This window comes from Hippocampus zosterae, chromosome 2, assembly GCF_025434085.1.
Source record: "Hippocampus zosterae strain Florida chromosome 2, ASM2543408v3, whole genome shotgun sequence".
In the NCBI taxonomy this organism is placed as follows: Eukaryota; Metazoa; Chordata; class Actinopteri; order Syngnathiformes; family Syngnathidae; genus Hippocampus; species Hippocampus zosterae.
Window position 1 is genome coordinate 3,244,234 of NC_067452.1, and position 18,151 is coordinate 3,262,384.

Consider the following 18,151-nt stretch of genomic DNA (forward strand, 5'->3'; position numbering starts at 1 on the left):
TCTGGCAACTTTTTAAAAGTAAACTTTCCATTCATAAACTCTTTAAGTGTCCGTCTTCGGTGTCTCGCGCTGCCAAGGCTGGCAAAACAGACATGGGCGTGGAATTCTGCAGCGCGCTTGTTGTTTTGTTCTGGTGTATTTATAGAGCACCGTAACATCCGCTTGTGACGTGTGCCGCGTTAATCTCGCGAGAAAAAATTTAATCCCGTTAAAATTCATTTAAATTAATGCCAATAAAAACGCGCTAAACTGACAGCTCTAATATATATATATATATATATATATATATATATATATAATCACAGTGCAGAGGTACCGGGTTCAATTCCAGCTGTGGCCTCCCTGTGTGGAATATATAAGCAGCTTGGATAATGGATGGAAAGCATTTATTTTTCAAAAAATGGCATGTGAAAAAGGCATAACATTTTACAATTGATAAAGTATAAATATTGCGATTGGCTGGCAACCAGTTCAGTGACTCGTTGCCAGACCCCTTTAGATCAGGGGTCCCCAACCTTTTTTGCCCCACGGACTGGTTTATGTCAGACAATATTTTCACGGATAAATACTACAAAATAATATGGTAAGAGCTGCATGAACACTGTGGTGTTTTCTAGAGATAATAAACATGAGGAGCGTCTAATCTGGCCGCAACACTCTGATCGCAATGGTAATGTTTATGGCAGATCCAAACGTATTGTGAGGTTTTGTTGGGAGCGTCTGGCGGAATCCCCTGTCAGAAAGAGTTTCAATTCCCACCTCTGGCAGCACTTTTCCCGTGTCCCGGTGGATACGGGGGACATTGAGTCCGAATGGACCATGTTCCGTGCCTCCATTGTTGATGCGGCCAATCTGAGTTGTGGGCGTAAGGTGGTTTGGCGCCTGTTGTGGCAGCAACCCCCGTACTCGCTGGTGGACACCGGCAGTAAGGGATGCCGTCAAGCTGAATAAGGAGTCCTATCAGGCCTTTATGGCCTGTGGGACCACAGCGGCATCTGACAGGTATCGACTGGCAAAGCGGAACGCAGCTTCGGTGGTCGCCGAGACAAAAACCCGGGCGTGGGAAGAGTTCGGTGAGGCCATGGAAGCCGACTTCCGGACGGCTTCGAGGATATTCTGGTCCACCATCCGACGTCTCAGGAGGGGGAAGCAGTGCACCACTAACACTGTGTACAGTGGGGATGGGGCGCTGCTAACTTCGACTCGGGACGTTGTGAACCGGTGAGCAGAGTACTTTGAAGACCTCCTCAGCTCCACTAACACACCTTCTTTCGAGGAAGCAGAGTCTGAGGACCCTGAGGTGGGCTCTCCTATCTCTGTGGTTGAAGTCACCGATGTGGTTAAAAAGCTCCTCGGTGGCAAGGCCCCAGGGGTGGATGAGATCCGCCCGGAGCTCCTCAAGGCTCTGGATGTTGTGGGGCTCTCCTGGTTGACACGCCTCTGCAACATTGCGTGGTCAGCGGGGAGAGTACCTCTGGATTGGCAGACTGGGGTGGTGGTCCCTCTTTAAAAAGGGGGACTGGAGGGTGTGTTCCAACTATAGAGGGATCACACTCCTCAGCCTCCCTGGTCAGGTCTATTCAGGGGTACTGGAGAGGTGGGTCCGTTAGGAAGTCGAACCTCAGATTGAGGAGGAGCACTGTGGTTTTCGTTCCGGCCATGGAACAGTGGACCAGCTCTACACCCTTAGCAGGGTCCTCGAGGGTATGTGTGAATTCGCCCAACCAGTCTACATGTGTTTTGTGGACTTGGAGAAGGCGTTTGACCGTGTCCCTCAGGAGTTCTGTGGTTGGTGCTTCGTGGGTATGGGGTACCGAACCCCCTGATACAGGCTGTTCGATCACTATACCACCGATGTCAGAGTTTGGTTCGCATTGCCGGCAGTAAGTCGGAATCGTTTCCAGTGAGGGTAGGACTCCGCCAAGCCTGCCCTTTGTCGCCGATTCTGTTCATAACCTTTATGGACAGAATTTCTAGGCGCAGCCGAAGCGTTGAGGGGGTCCGTTTTGATGTCCTCAGTATTGCATTTCTGCTTTTTGCAGATGATGTGGTGCTGTTGGCTCCTTCAAACGGGGCTCTCCAACTTTCACTGGAGCGTTTCGCAGCCGAGTGTGAAGCGGTTGGGATGAAAATCAGCACCTCCAAATCTGAAACCATGGTCCTCAGTCGGAAAAGGGTGGAGTGCCCCCTCCGGGTCGGGGAGGAGATCTTACCCCAAGTGGAGGAGTTCAAGTATCTTGGGGTCTTGTTCACGAGTGGGGGTAGGAGGGAGCGGGAGATCGACAGGCGGATCGGTGCAGCGTCTGCTGTGATGGGGACGTTGTATCGGTCTGTCGTGTTAAAGAAGGAGCTAAGTGAAAGGGTGAAGCTCTCAATTTACCGGTCGATCTACCTCCCAACCCTCATCTATGGTCACGAGCTATGGGTCCTGACCGAAAGAACGAGATCCCGGATACAAGCGGCCGAAATGAGTTTTCTCTGCAGGGTGTCCCTTAGAGATACGGTGAGAAGCTCGGTCATTCGGGAGGGGCTCAGAGTCGAGCCGCTTCTCCTCCACATCGAGAGTAGCCAGATGAGGTGGCTTGGGTATCTGATTCGGATGCCTCCTGAGCGCCTCTCTAGTGAGGTGTTCCGGACATGTCCCACCGGGAGGAGACCCAGAGGAAGACCCAGGACACGCTGGAGAGACTATGTCACCCAGCTGGCCTGGGAACGCCTTGGGATCCCCCGGGGAGAGCTGGAAGAAGTAGCTAGGGAGAGGGAAGTCTGGGCTTCCCTGCTAAAGCTGTTGCCCCCGCTACCGGCCCCGGATAAGTGGCAGATGATGGATGGATGGATGACCTTGACCCTTGATAATATCATTCACATCCATGCATTCATCCATCCATCCATCCATCCATCCATCATCTACCGCTTATCCGGGGCCGGGTCGCGGGGGCAACAGCTTTAGCAGGGAAGCCCAGACTTCCCTCTCCCTAGCTACTTCTTCCAGCTCTCCCCGGGGGATCCCGAGGCGTTCCCAGGCCAGCTGGGTGACGTAGTCTCTCCAGCGTGTCCTGGGTCTTCCTCGGGGTCTCCTCCCGGTGGGACATGCCCGGAACACCTCACCAGGGAGGCGCTCAGGAGGCATCCGAATCAGATGCCCAAGCCACCTCATCTGGCTCCTCTCGATGTGGAGGAGAAGCGGCTCGACTCTGAGCCCCTCCCGGATGACCGAGCTCCTCACCTTATCTCTAAGGGAGACCCCGGACACCCTGCGGAGAAAACTCATTTCGGCCGCTTGTATCCGGGATCTCGTTCTTTCGGTCACGACCCATAGCTCGTGGCCATAGATGAGGGTTGGGACGTAGATCGACCGGTAAATTGAGAGCTTCGCCCTTTGGCTCAGCTCCTTCTTCACCACGACAGACCGATACAACGTCCGCATCACAGCAGACGCTGCACCGATCCGCCTGTCGATCTCTCGCTCCCTCCTGCCCTCACTCGTGAACAAGACCCCAAGATACTTAAACTCCTCCACTTGGGGCAAGATCTCCCCCCCGACCCGGAGGGGGCACTCCACCCTTTTCCGACTGAGGACCATGGTTTCAGATTTGGAGGTGCTGATTTTCATCCCAACCGCTTCACACTCGGCTGCGAAACGCTCCAGTGAGAGTTGTAGAGCCCCGTTTGAAGGAGCCAACAGCACCACATCATCTGCAAAAAGCAGGGATGTAATACTGAGGCCCCCAAAACGGACTCCCTCAACGCTTCGGCTGCGCCTAGAAATTCTGTCCATAAAGGTTATGAATAGAATCGGCGACAAAGGGCAGCCTTGGCGGAGTCCTACCCCCACTGGAAACGATTCCGACTTACTGCCGGCAATGCGAACCAAACTCTGACATCGGTGGTATAGTGACCGAACAGCCCGTATCAGGGGGTTCGGTACCCCATACCCACGAAGCACCCCCCACAGAACTCCCCGAGGGACACGGTCAAACGCCTTCTCCAAGTCCACAAAACACATGTAGACTGGTTGGGCGAATTCCCACATACCCTCAAGGACCCTGCTAAGGGTGTAGAGCTGGTCCACTGTTCCACGGCCGGGACGAAAACCACACTGCTCCTCCTCAATCTGAGGCTCGACTTCCTGACGGACCCTCCTCTCCAGCACCCCTGAATAGACCTTACCAGGGAGGCTGAGGAGTGTGATCCCTCTGTAGTTGGAACACACCCTCCGGTCCCCCTTTTTAAAAAGAGGGACTACCACCCCGGTCTGCCAATCCAGAGGCACTCTCCCTGTTGACCACGCGATGTTGCAGAGGCGTGTCAACCAGGACAGCCCCACAACATCCAGAGCCTTGAGGAACTCCGGGCGGATCTCATCCACCCCTGGGGCCTTGCCACCGAGGAGCTTTTTAACCACATCGGTGACTTCAACCACAGAGATAGGAGAGCCCACCTCAGAGTCCTCGGGCTCTGCTTCCTCCAAGGAAGGCGTGTTGGTGGAGTTGAGGAGGTCTTCGAAGTACTCTGCCCACCGGTTCACAACGTCCCGAGTCGAAGTCAGCAGCGCCCCATCTCCACTGTACACAGTGTTAGTGGTGTACTGCTTCCCCCTCCTGAGACGTCGGATGGTGGACCAGAATTTCCTCGAAGCCGTCCGGAAGTCGGCTTCCATGGCCTCACCGAACTCTTCCCACGCTCGGGTTTTTGCCTCGGCGACCACCGAAGCCGCGGTCCGCTTGGCCAGTCGATACCCGTCAGCTGCCTCTGGGGTCCCACAGGCCATAAAGGCTCGATAGGACTCCTTCTTCAGCTTGACGGCATCCCTTACTGCTGGTGTCCACCAGCGAGTACGGGGATTGCCGCCACGACAGGCACCAACCACCTTACGGCCACAACTCAGATTGGCCGCCTCAGCAATAGAGGCACGGAACATGGTCCACTCGGGCTCAATGTCCCCCGCCTCCCCCGGAACATGGGAAAAGCTCTGTCGAAGGTGGGAGTTGAAACTCCTTCTGACAGGGGATTCCGCCAGACGCTCCCAACAAACCCTCACGATACGTTTGGGTCTGCCAGGACGGACTGGCATCTTCCCCCACCATCGGAGCCTACTCACCACCAGGTGGTGATCAGTTGACAGCTCCGCCCCTCTCTTCACCCGAGTGTCCAGAACATGCGGCCGCAAATCCGATGATACAACTACAAAGTCGATCATCGAACTGCGGCCTAGGGTGTCCTGGTGCCAAGTGCACATGTGGACACCCTTATGTTTGAACAAGGTGTTCGTTATGGACAGTCCGTGACGAGCACAGAAGTCCAATAACAAAACACCACTCGAGTTCTGATCGGGGGGGCCGTTCCTCCCAATCACGCCCCTCCAGGTCTCACTGTCATTGCCCACGTGAGCATTGAAGTCCCCCAGTAGAACAAGGGAGTCCCCAGCAGGAGTACTCTCCAGCACACCCTCCAAGGACTCCAAAAAGGGTGGGTATGCTGAGCTGCTGTTTGGTGCATATGCACAAACAACAGTCAGTACCTGTCCACCCACCCGAAGGCGGAGGGAGGCAACCCTCTCGTCTACCGGTGTGAACCCCAATGTACAGGCACTGAGCCGGGGGGCAATGAGTATGCCCACACCTGCTCTGCGCCTCTCACCGTGAGCAACTCCAGAGTGGAAGAGAGTCCAACCCCTCTCGAGAGAACTGGTACCAGAACCCAAGCTGTGTGTGGAGGCAAGTCCGACTATATCCAGTCGGAAATTCTCTGCCTCACACACCAGCTCGGGCTCCTTCCCTGCCAGAGAGGTGACATTCCATGTCCCAAGAGCTAGCTTCTGCAGCCGAGGATCGGACCGCCAGGGTCCCCGTCTTTGGCTGCCGCCCAGCTCACATAGCACCCGACCCCTTTGGCCCCTCTCATGGGTGGTGAGCCCATGGGAAGGGGGACCCACGTTGCCTCTTCGGGCTGTGCCCGGCCGGGCCCCATGGGTGTAGGCCCGGCCACCAGGCGCTTGCCAACGAGCCCCACCTCCAGGCCTGGCTCCAGAGTGGGGCCCCGGTGACCCGCGTCCGGGCAAGTGAAACCTTGGTCCATATATTGTAGTCATCATAAGGGTCTATGAGCCATGCTTTGTCTGGCCCCTCACCTAGAACCTGTTTGCCATGGGTGACCCTGCCAGGGGCATAAAGCCCCAGACAACTTAGCTTCTAGGATCATTGGGACACGCAAACCCCTCCACCACGGTAAGGTGACGGCTCACGGAGGGGTCCATGCATTCATATTGTATCATTCAATGTGTTTCAATAATGTGAAAATCATGGGAATGAGGATGCTCGTGGGCTTTGTCTTCACAAATTTTGATTTAGAAAAATAAGATGGTCCAGTGTTTTAAATTTCAGTCTGTTGCGTTTAATGCATGCTATTTCCCCTGTTGTGGAGAACACACACACACACACACACAATGGAATAAGACAGGTCAAAAATCCGAGAGGCACTTGGTGAGACAAGGAGATTTTAATAAATACCTTATTCTCCAAAAGGAGATCAAAATGGCTCTACACGGCGGACAATTTGTGTTTGTCCGGAAGCTGCTCCATAATGTGCACATACTGTAGCAACGTTACCCGAGTGAAGCGCGTTTCAGCAGTCGATAGTCCGCTGCTCTCTGCTGTGCGTGCGTGAGCGCAAGCACGTACTCGCGGCGCCGACCCAACCCACGCCACATATTAAGCTTTAAACTACGACAACAGCTAAGCCAGCCTAGCCGATGTAATGATGGTCAGCAGCCAAGGTTTACGTTTTATGTGACTTAATAGCAACGTGGCAGAGTCATCAAACATGCGGTGTGTTCACTCACAGTCACTTTCTGGAACTCCCCCTTATAGGCGGGACCTCTCAATCAACTGGAGTATGACGTACAGTACAAACGTTCATAAAGAACTTCTCATATAATAATAGCCTATTATATGACAGCCGACATGAACCTAGATGTCAGACGGACACATTTTTTCTGATAATCAGTGTATTTTCCGTATTGCCCAAACATATATTTTTATTCGAGCGAGGGTGTGGTCTGACTTGTTTCGGCAGTCGGTATCGTGTCGCCAGACGCACTTCCTTAGAAACACTGTGCGGGCTTTTGCTGCGTCAATGCCCCCTACACTGAGTCGACGCCCCCTGGACTCAGTGGCGCAGCCTGGACTGTGCCAAGCAGCCTGGACTGTGTCGACGTAGCCGATGCAGTCTCGACTGCGCCAGTGCAGTTCACGCGTCAATCACGTGATGTAATGAAGCAGCACATGCACCGACACGTGGAATGCTCTGTGAGCCCGATGCATGCGTCAACGCATCGGTGTCGCTGGACCCATCACTAGTGTTGGGCTTTGTGGAAAAAGAGCGCAGGACCCACACGGACTCAATGAACTCCGAATGGTTTATTGCCAGGAAGTGGGACAGGTCTAGGTGGCAGGAGCTGAAAGGGAGTCAAAATGAACAAGTCGAGGAGTACAGGAATGCTAGGGTGTAGCAGCTTGGCAGGAGCGAGTACGGCAGGAAAGAACGCTGACGAACTGGCAAACAGGTGACTGTTGAAGCTGGCTTTTATGCTGCATGTGGCTGATGAGCAAAAGACTCGCAGGTGTGTAAGGGAGGCAGGTGCACCAATTAGCGAGATGCCCAGTCCACACTGAAAAAAGAAACAACAAAAAGGGAGGGGTTACACCGTGGACAAACAATGCATCCTAACAGATGGATGAGGGACAGACAGATTCATGGATGCATAGACAGAGATATGGAAATATCTAATTCATTTTTGATTTTTTTTTTCTCCAATTTTAGTTTTACTTATTGTGTTCATTTTCATTCATCATAACGAATGCACGTGAATTGTACCTTATTGTAATGAAACAGCATTGTATTGTTCTGCAAATTCATTAATTCATTCTGAAATTCATTTTCGCTGTGGGGCTGCATGGAGGAAAATCTGTTCCCAAGTGGGCCGTACCAATGAAATCTTACAAATTAAATAGGCCTGTTCCCTGCGAATTGCGGGGGTCTATGGTCCACATATTGTAAAAATAAATAAATAAAAGATCCCTTTTGGACTCCTGTAAGTTATACAGTTATAGAGCATTTTCCCTTAAGTTGCATGAAATGAATGGCAATTTTCTGTGACGTTGTTATACAAATCCATATTTTGTATAGAACACACAATAAAATGGAATAAGTAAATGAAATCAATCAATAAATGAAACACAAATATCCAGTGGCAGGAAAATGTACCAAACAAAGAATGTGGTTGTACGACTTCTTTTCAATAAATGCAGTGAAGTGCAAAGAGTTGAATTGATTCAAGTAACATTTTTTTTTGGTTGTGTCTCATGCGTTGTCTTGTATTATTTTGTCATTTTTTGTTAACTTTTCTTTTGATTGCGGCCCGGACACCCGCAGCGGCTTCTCTTGTTTTATGTTGAGAGGGAAGAAATTTCATCTGTGCTGTATGTGACACATAGGTACAGCACATTTGACAATAAAGTTGTGTTCAATTCAATTAAATTTTGGAATAACTACCATTTAACCACAGTTTTGGCAACCCACGTCTTTCATCTTGTCCTTTAGTTACCGTTGAATTCAACTGTGGCCCAGTGGTGGGACCCTATTCGGAATTAAGGGTAGCGGATGGGACCTGAGACGTGTCGGGTACATGTAGAAAGGTGAAGGCTTCTGCTCGGTCTTGATGGGTTAATGATGAAGGCTGACGAGCTTCCCGCCTCCTACCCACATTCCTCCTGGTGACTGACCCGTGTCGGCCATTTGAAGCGTGTTTGTCCGTGCTGCTCTGGTGGGATTATCCCAATTTCAGCCCCACCTCCTCTGCCTGTTCTGTTGTCCCCTTGAAGCAGGATTGCAGCTAATTTAGGTGGTGGTTCTGTGAGGTGGGCGTTGGGGGTGGTTTATCGTTGACTGTGCTGCACCTGCTGGTGATTTTAAGTGGTTTCTTATGACATCGATCGGAGCACTTCACAGTGATTTTGCACCACTTTGCTGGACACAACACTCTTACACCTGTGGCACATGCTCAACTCTATCTCAAGATGGCCGTTAAACTACAGTCAAACCTCGGTTTTTGAACGTCTCTGTCCTTGACCAAATCGGTTTTTGACCAAAAATTTAGAATTTTTTATGCCTCGCATGACAACCGAATATCGGTTCTCGAACAAACTTGAATGCGTCACTTGACTCCTCTCGCCTTCCTTACACAAGGAAGAAGTTACGCTTCCTCAGGTAGACGAGGAAGTGATGCTTCCTCGTGTAGCATTCCATTGTGAACAGACGTATTCAATAAAGATGTTTTTATTAAAAAGAGCGTGGTTTCGGTTTTTCAAACAATTCGGGTTTCGAACAGCCTTCTGGAAGGGATTATGGTCGAAAACCGAGGTTTGACTGTACTTTAATAAAACAGCTGCAGCTGTTTTATTAAAGTACATAGGATATGCTGTGCATAAGATTGATCATAAAACACAATCAATAACGCGAATAAACATTATTTTCTCAGGCCTGAGGATTTCAGAAATGAACAGAAACTGTTTTTTCCCCCATTAGATTACCCAGTAGGAAAAATTGTAAAGTTTAGCTTAGTTCATGTCCCGTGACAAGAGGGATGAGTACTTAACAATAATAGTATGTAATAATAATCTTTCACTAACATACACAGAATAAAACACTCAGTCTCCGTGACATCAAGCTATTTTTTAAAAATATATTTTTCAAAAATGGTACATCACACTGACAATGAATTCATGCTAATGTCTCTTTCAGGGCCAGTACTGTGACATCTGTCGCCAAGGCGACAGCGACCGTGCCCACCCCATCACAAACGCCATTGACGGCACTGAGAGATGGTGGCAGAGCCCGCCGCTGTCACGCAGTACAGAGTTCAACGAGGTCAACGTCACGCTGGACCTTGGACAGGTACTACGTCCGAATACTTCCGTTCATTAATTAGCAAGTACTAATTCAGTCTGAGGTAAATGTTTAGTCTCAGTTTTAGCGAGACACAAAAAATCAATCTCGGCTAAATATTTACTTTTGGCAAAATGTTAACATTCTTTTCTGTCTAAATCATTTGCAAAGTGATCACTCTTAATACCTCCTTCTGGAAGGTAACAAAGATGGTCGTCTAGATTGAAGATTTAAGAGGTTTTCCATGAATAAATGTATTTTGACTTGGAACATAGATAAGTGCAAACCTATCTAACATCTCCTTCAACGCACCTTGCAGGAAGTTGCAGGAAGTTATACACACACACACATCAAATAAAAGGAAGCTTTTGTGTTCTTGTGAATATTCTTTGTATGCCTCTGCTGAACTGGCCTCTTCTGAGCGTTTATGCCCCCCCCCCACCTCCAAAAAATAGGAATGTGAGTAAACCTGCCTCAACCTGCACACACAAGAAGAGGTGGAGTTTAATCATCCTAAGTGCATGAAGCTCCTAAAAGGGATGGAGGCACCATATGAGGGTGTTGTGTGCACGCCAACCACGATTTGACACTGTTGCCTTATGGTGGTGCTGTTCTCCTCTGCTCACAGATATTGGATGGTGTTGTGTAGCTCTGAACAAAGCCTCTTGACTATACCGTATACATTGTTACAAAAATATAATACATGAAAACTAAACTACAATTAATCCAATTCAAATCAACATTGCGATGTAGAAGAATGTAACTTTCAAATTTGCAAAGGTGGTGAGTTTTTGGGGGAAAAAAAGGAAACACGGCCACACCAATATCGCTCTCTCTCTCTCCCTCTGTCCCTCTCTCTCTCACACACACTCACTTGCACTTTCACACTTGTCCACTCATCCAATCACATCCACTCAACTGCTCATCCAGTCACAGAGCACTTTCAAGTCTTCACGCTCCCCATTCTCCACATTGGCAATGGTGAGTTGAAACGGGGTTTCTGGGCTGTGTTATATTTAACATGCTCACCATGCAGGCAAAAAAAAAAATAAAAAAATGTGGCTGATCAAAATTGCCCAAGGAAAACCCGCTTCAAAAGCTGTAGCTTTGGAGATTTTTTTTCTTCATTCAAATCGAGTCCAATCAGTTTTGCACAAGGCCATTGACACTTGTGATAGGTTAGCGTCATCCCAAGATCACTTGTCAAGCCAATGTTAAGCATTGTTTATCTATTCCGGTGGTGGCAAGGGTTTGCAATTTAGCACCATTGTCGCAAACCGAGAATGGAAGAAAAATATAAATATGAATATTTATATGCCTGTATATAGTCAAACCTCGGTTTTCGTCCGTAATACGTTCCAGAAGGTTATTCGAAAACCGAAACCACGCTCTTAAAAAAAAAGTTTATTGAACACTTCTGCTCACAATGGAAAGCGCCACGAGGAAGCGTCACTTCCTTTTCTGCCCGAGGAAGCATCACTTCCTCATGTAAGGAAGGCGAGAGCAGTCAAATGGTGCATTTAATTGCGCTCAGTTTGATCGAGAACCGAATTTCGGTCGTAATCCGAGGCATAAAAAAACTTGAAATCTTTGGTCGAAAACCAATTTGATCGAGAACATAGACGTTCGAAAACCGAGGTTTGACTGTATATATACCTGTAATATATATATATATATATACATATATATATACTGTATATATAAAAAAAAAATTAAATCCTTGTCTCACCCCTCGGGTGGTGTCCATTCCTCATTCAGCTCGGGTCCTCTGCCAGAGGCCAGGAAGCTTGAGGGTTCTGCCCAGTATCCTTGCTGTTCCCAGCACTGCACATTTCTGGACAGAGATGTCCGATGTTGTTCCCGGGATCTGTTGGAACCACTTATCTAGTTTGGGGGTCACTGCCCCGAGTGCTTCGACCACCACAGGCACGACTGTCACCTTTACCTTCTCTCCAGCTCCCCTCTGAGCCCTTGGTGTTTCTCGTGTTCCTTCTTTCTGATGTTTCCATCACTTGGGACTGCTACATCCACTACAACGGCTTTCCTCTGCCCTTTATCTATGATCACGATATCTGGTTGGTTCGCCATTACCATCTTGTCAGTCTGGATCTGGAAGTCCCACAGGATCTTCGCTCTGTCATTCTCCACCACCTTCGGAGGTTTTTCCCATTTTGACCTTGGGGTTTCCAGTCCATACTCCGCACAGATGTTTCGGTAGACTATGCCAGCCACCTGGTTATGGCGTTCCATGCAGACTTTCCCTGCTAGCATCTTACACCCTGCATTTATGTGTTGGATCGTCTCAGGTACCTCTGTGCACAACCTACACCTTGGGTCTTGTCTGGTGTGGTATATCTGGGCCTCAATGGCTCTGGTGCTCAGGGCCTGCTCCTGAGCAGCCAGGATGAGTGCCTCTGTGCTGTCCTTCAGGCCAGCCCTCTCTAGCCACTAATAGGACTTCTTGAGATCGGCCACTTCAGTTATGTCCGGTTGTACATCCCGTGTAGGGGCTTGTGCTCCCATGATGGTCCCTCTTCCAGCGCCTCATCCTCTGTTCCCCATTGTCTAAGACATTCTCTGAGTACGTCATCCGTTGGAGCCTTCTCCTTGATGTATTCATGGAGCTTGGATTTTTCATCCTGGACAGTGGCTCTCACACTCACTAGAAATTCAGAAATGATAAAAAATGTGTGAGTAATCACGATTAATTATGAGTTAATTTGAGTTCATTATGTCAGTTTAGTTTTTAATCAGATTAAACATTTTAATCGTTTGACAGCTCTCATATATATAAATGTGTATATATATATATATATATATATATATATATATATATATAGCTCAGTTGGTAAGGCATCGGTTTGGCATACGGGAGACGGTGGTTCGAATCCCGCTTGGGGCAAAAATGAGCACATAACACCATCCAGTGTGGGTCCTTGGGCAAGATCCTTCACGCTAATGCCTACCTCATACAATGATGAGAGACAATAAAACGAATGACATGCCGGCTCAGACGTCGCCCGGCCAAACAAGGTCTGCGTCAGGTGCTGGGGAACCAGAGCACCTTGATGAAAAATGGGCTACTGGAACAAAGCGGAGATGGGCGAGATGCGATAACACGGCTCTGTTGGAATGCTACTACTCAAGCAAGCCTAGTCAGAGGGGTTACATGCAGAGAATGTGGTCTAAATGGTTACTTCGAAACCCACAGTCACGGTTGACCGTGAAACAACTAGTAGCTCAGTGTTCCAACATCCACAAACGGCAACTGCTGTCACAGGCTGCCAGATCAGAGGAGGAGGTCATACAAGAGATTGGGAGGCAAGCCCCAATGAATGCAGATGATGAGATTGGGTGGCCAGCCCCAATGAATGAAATGCAGAGCGAGGCAGCAACTGACCTGAAAGCTAAGATCATGGCTGAAAGCTGGGCAACCTAGAAACCGATTACAACGGCTATGTGAAGTACCATCTGAAAGTCTCATAGAAAGTATGAATGCAGCACTGAGGGCGACCGTAACGATCACAGAAACCAATGAGCTGATATACGCTTCAGCATCAGTGATCCTGGAGACTCTGGGCTATAAGAGCAACCATGGAAGCCATGAGATACGTTACCCACAATGGAAAAGACGGTTGGAGGCTCAGATCTAGGCGGCCCGGAAAGATGTGAGTCAATTGACGGAGGCCCAGAGAGGTGTGATGAAAAGGCCGATACCCGAGAGGTACATCCAGATGACCATAACTGAAGCACTCGAAACTGCCAAACAAAGGCTCCAAGCCTTGTCCAGTCACCTAAAGCGGTACACGAAAGAGAATGAGGCCAGACGAATAAACAGGCTGTTCGCAACATAACCTGCGAAAGTGTACGCTCAGTGGCAGGGTCCTAACAACAGAGCTGACCCGCCAAGACTGGAAACTGAAAGGTACTGGAAAGGCATATGGGAGAAGGAGGTTGCACATAACAGCAGTGCACAATGGCTGGTGACCCTGAGAGAGGAACACAGCAACCTCCCTGAACAGAACCCGGTTACCATAACAGTGGCAGACATACAGGAAAGAGTCTCAGATATGAAGAACTGGACAGCACCAGGCCCGGACATGGTCCACACTTACTGGCTAAAGAAACTCACAGCACTCCATAAGCGTCTAGCAGTACAAATGAACCAGCTGCTGAGGGATGGGACTCACCCAGAATGGCTAACCGAAGGGCGAACGATCCTGATCATGAAGAATCCCTCGAAGGGTGCAGCCCCATCCAACTATCGCCCAATAACCTGTCTCTCCACAACATGGAAGCTCATGTCAGGCATCATTGCGGCTAAGATAAGTGGACACATGGATCAATACATGAACGAAGCACAGAAGGGCATTGGTAGAGATACCAGAGGAGCCAAACATCAGCTCCTGGTTGACAGAACAGTCGCACAAGACTGCAGGTCCCGACATACCAACCTGTGCACAGCTTGGATTGATTACAAGAAAGCCTATGACTCGATGCCACATACATGGATCACTGAATGCTTGGAGTTGTATAAGGTGAACAGGACCCTAAGAGCCTTCGTTGCGAACTCGATGAGGATGTGGAAAACCACACTTGAAGCCAATGGCAAGCCACTTACCCAAGTGTCCATCAAATGTGGCATATACCAAGGTGATGCACTCTCCCCACTGCTGTTCTGCATAGGACTGAACCCCCTAAGCCAAGTAATCACCAAGACAGGCTATGGATACCGCCTCAGAAATGGAGCTACAATCAGTCACCTCCTCTACATGGATGACATAAAGCTGTTTGCTAAGAGCGAAAGGGACATAGATTCCCTGATCCACACAAGCAGGATCTACAGCAGCGACATCGGGATGTCATTCGGGCTTGAGAAATGTAGTCGGATGGTGACTAAGAGAGGAAGGGTAGTCCGCACTGAAGGGGTCTCACTCCCTGAAGGAACAATAGCAGACATTGAGGACAGCTACAAGTACCTTGGTATACCACAAGCCAATGGCAACCTCGAACTGGCAACAAGGAAAGCGGCTACGGCCAAATACCTCCAGCGAGTGAGGCAAGTCCTAAGAAGCCAGCTCAATGGCAAAAATAAGACCCGGGCAATAAACAGCTATGCCCTGCCAGTGATCAGATACCCTGCAGGAATAATAAGGTGGCCAAAGGAAGAGATTCAGACCACGGACGTTAAGACCCGAAATCTCCTAACCATGCATGGAGGGTTCCATCCCAAATCCAGCACCCTGAGACTGTACGCAAGCCGAAAGGAAGGAGGTCGGGGACTAGTGAGTGTGAGAGCCACTGTCCAGGATGAAACATCCAAGCTCCATGAATACATCAAGGAGAAGGCTCCAACGGATGACGTACTCAGAGAATGTCTCAGACAATGGGGAACAGAAGATGAGGCGCTGGAAGAGGGACCATCATGGGAGGACAAGCCCCTGCACGGGATGTACCACCGGACCATAACTGAAGTGGCTGAGCTCAAGAAGTCCTATCAGTGGCTAGAGAGGGCTGGCCCAAAGGACGGCACAGAGGCACTCATCCTGGCTGCTCAGGAGCAGGTCTTGAGCACCAGAGCCATCGAGGCCCAGATATACCACACCAGACAAGACCCAAGGTGTAGGTTGTGCAAAGAGGCACCTGAGACGATCCAACACATAACTGCAGGGTGTAAGATGCTGGCAGGGAAAGCCTACATGGAACGCCATAACCAGGTGGCTGGCATAGTCTACCGAAACATCTGTGCGGAGTATGGACTGGAAACCCCAAGGTCAAAATGGGAAACACCTCCGAAGGTGGTGGAGAATGACAGAGCGAAGATCCTGTGGGACTTCCAGATCCAGACTGACAAGATGGTAATGGCGAACCAACCAGATATCGTGATCATAGATAAAGGGCAGAGGAAAGCCGTTGTAGTGGATGTAGCGGTCCCAAGTGATGGAAACATCAGGAAGAAGGAACACGAGAAACTCGAGAAATACCAAGGGCTCAGCGAGGAGCTGGAGAGAGCCTGGAAGGTAAAGGTGACAGTCGTGCCTGTGGTGGTCGGAGCACTCGGGCAGTGACCCCCAAACTAGATGAGTGGTTGCAACAGATCCCGGGAACAACATCGGACATCTCAGTCCAGAAATGTGCAGTGCTGGGAACAGCAAGGATACTGCGCAGAACCCTCAAGCTTCCTGGCCTCTGGTAGAGGACCCGAGCTGAATGAGGGACGGACACCACCCGAGGGGTGAGATGAGGATTATCTATATGGTCAAACCTCGGTTTTCAAACATCTCTGTTCTCGACCAAATCGGTTTTCGACCAAAAATTTTGAGTTTTTTTTATGCCTAGGATAACGACCGAATTACGTTTCTCGAACAAACTGAGCGCACTTGAATGCGTCACTTGACTCCTCTCGTCTTCCTTACACGAAGAAGTGACGCTTCCTCGGGTAGACGAGGAAGTGACGCTTGTGAACAGATGTGTTCAATAAAGATTTTCTTTGTAATAAAAGTGTGGTTTCGGTTTTCGAACAAATCGGTTTTCGAACAGCCTTCTGGAACGGATTATGGTTGAAAACCGAGGTATGCCTGTATATGTATAATAATATCAGTTTCTGCACCAAAACAAACCTCCCAAACTCCTGATGAGCTGTCGAAAATTGCACCTAGCTGTGTCAATTGGACAGTTTCAAATATTATCAAGCTTCTGCTAGAAAGCAAATTTTTTCCTGAGGAAAAAACTGCGAGAACAGCTGGACTTGATTTTGTCTTCACCACTTGCCATCCTAAAAAGGTGTTTCTTTTGTTTTTGTGTTTTTGATTTACCGGATTTTCACGACCATTCGGCGCACCGTACTAACGGGTCTCAGTAACGGGTGCTATTTCTGTATTTGACACATACACAAAACGCACTGTATTATTAGGCGCAGCCAGGCATGGTAAAACATACGCCAGCTTCAGCATACGGCATGCTAGGGGCGTGCCTTTTGCGTCCTCTTACACGCCCACCCTTCACTCATTGGTGACTGGTACCTGCTAGGGACGTGCCTTTAGCGTCCTCTTACACGCCCACCCTTCACTCATTGGCGGACTTCCGCATGTCTGTCGTCACTCACGTCCGCCTTTTCTCTGTTTAAACAGCGTGTTGGCCAGAAGTGCTCTCAGTCAGGATTTGGAACTCGACGCATACACTAGACGCTCCGTATTATAAGGCGTCCTGTCCATTTTGGAGAAAATTTAAGACTTTTAATGGTGCCTTACAGTCGTGAAAATATGGTAATTGGATATGGGCAGCACGGTGGGCGACTGGCTAACACACTGGCCTCACGGTGCAGAGAGGTGGGTCAAATATTTGCTCCGCAGCAAATGCTCGTTTGCGAAGCAGCACCGGTGTAAATTTGCACGTGTGAACGCAACTGGGTTAAATTTGCTCTAGAGCGTGTGTGAACGCAAGTGGGGCAGCCCCGACACTGTACCGGGGCTGCCCCGCTCAGCGGCTTTGTACGTATGAACGCTTCACACAATTTGCTGCGGTGCAAAATATATCGCAACAAAATATCTCGGTGCAGCACCGGAGCAAATGTGTGCCGTGTGAACGGCCCTTATATGTGCCCTGCGATTGGCTGGCAACCAGTTCAGGGTGTGCCCCGCCTACTGCTTGAAGACGGCTGCAATAGGCTCCAACTCGGCTGCATTCCTTGTGAGGATAAGCGATGGATGGATGAAAGTCACATTAAAGGTTGAAAACTAGTGGCTTTGATCTCTCTCCTTTTATTTTTACATAACAAACTATATTTTCATTTTAAAACGTTCTTAAGTTAATCCATTCAAATCAAATAAACATACCTACATGAATAAATCAACATCAAAACAGCATCTTTAGTTACGGTTGGCATTGCAGTAGTCATTCCACGATGTTTGCAGCCATCTATCTGTGTGCTCTGCCAGTTTGCTGTCCTTCCTTCCTATGTGCATTTTTGAGTCCCAACTTTTTGAGCTGTTGTAAAATTTTGTCATGTGAACAAAGTAAAAACAAGAACCTTTTTTTAGTAAACACCACCTAGATGTTTGTTCTCATCAAGCGGATACCATTTCACATACGCATTGTGCTTGCTTCGCACTTCCTGTCATTGAAGCACTTTGAAGGTCACTTATTGGTGCCACACAGTCTGTGTGTGTGTGTGTGTGTGTGTGTGTGTGTGTGTGTGTGTGTGTGT

At 49.1% G+C, this 18,151-nt stretch overlaps 1 protein-coding gene across 5 annotated transcripts in view; it reads left to right on the top strand.

The window, feature by feature from the left end:
• lama5 (laminin, alpha 5) overlaps positions 1-18,151 on the top strand; it is a 190,183-nt gene that overhangs the window by 1,870 nt on the left and 170,162 nt on the right. For all 5 annotated transcript variants that reach the window (XM_052058657.1, XM_052058658.1, XM_052058659.1 and 2 more), the window contains exon 2: positions 9,802-9,954. In XM_052058657.1, the coding sequence (XP_051914617.1) occupies positions 9,802-9,954 (153 nt within the window). The remainder of the gene's footprint in view (positions 1-9,801; positions 9,955-18,151) is intronic.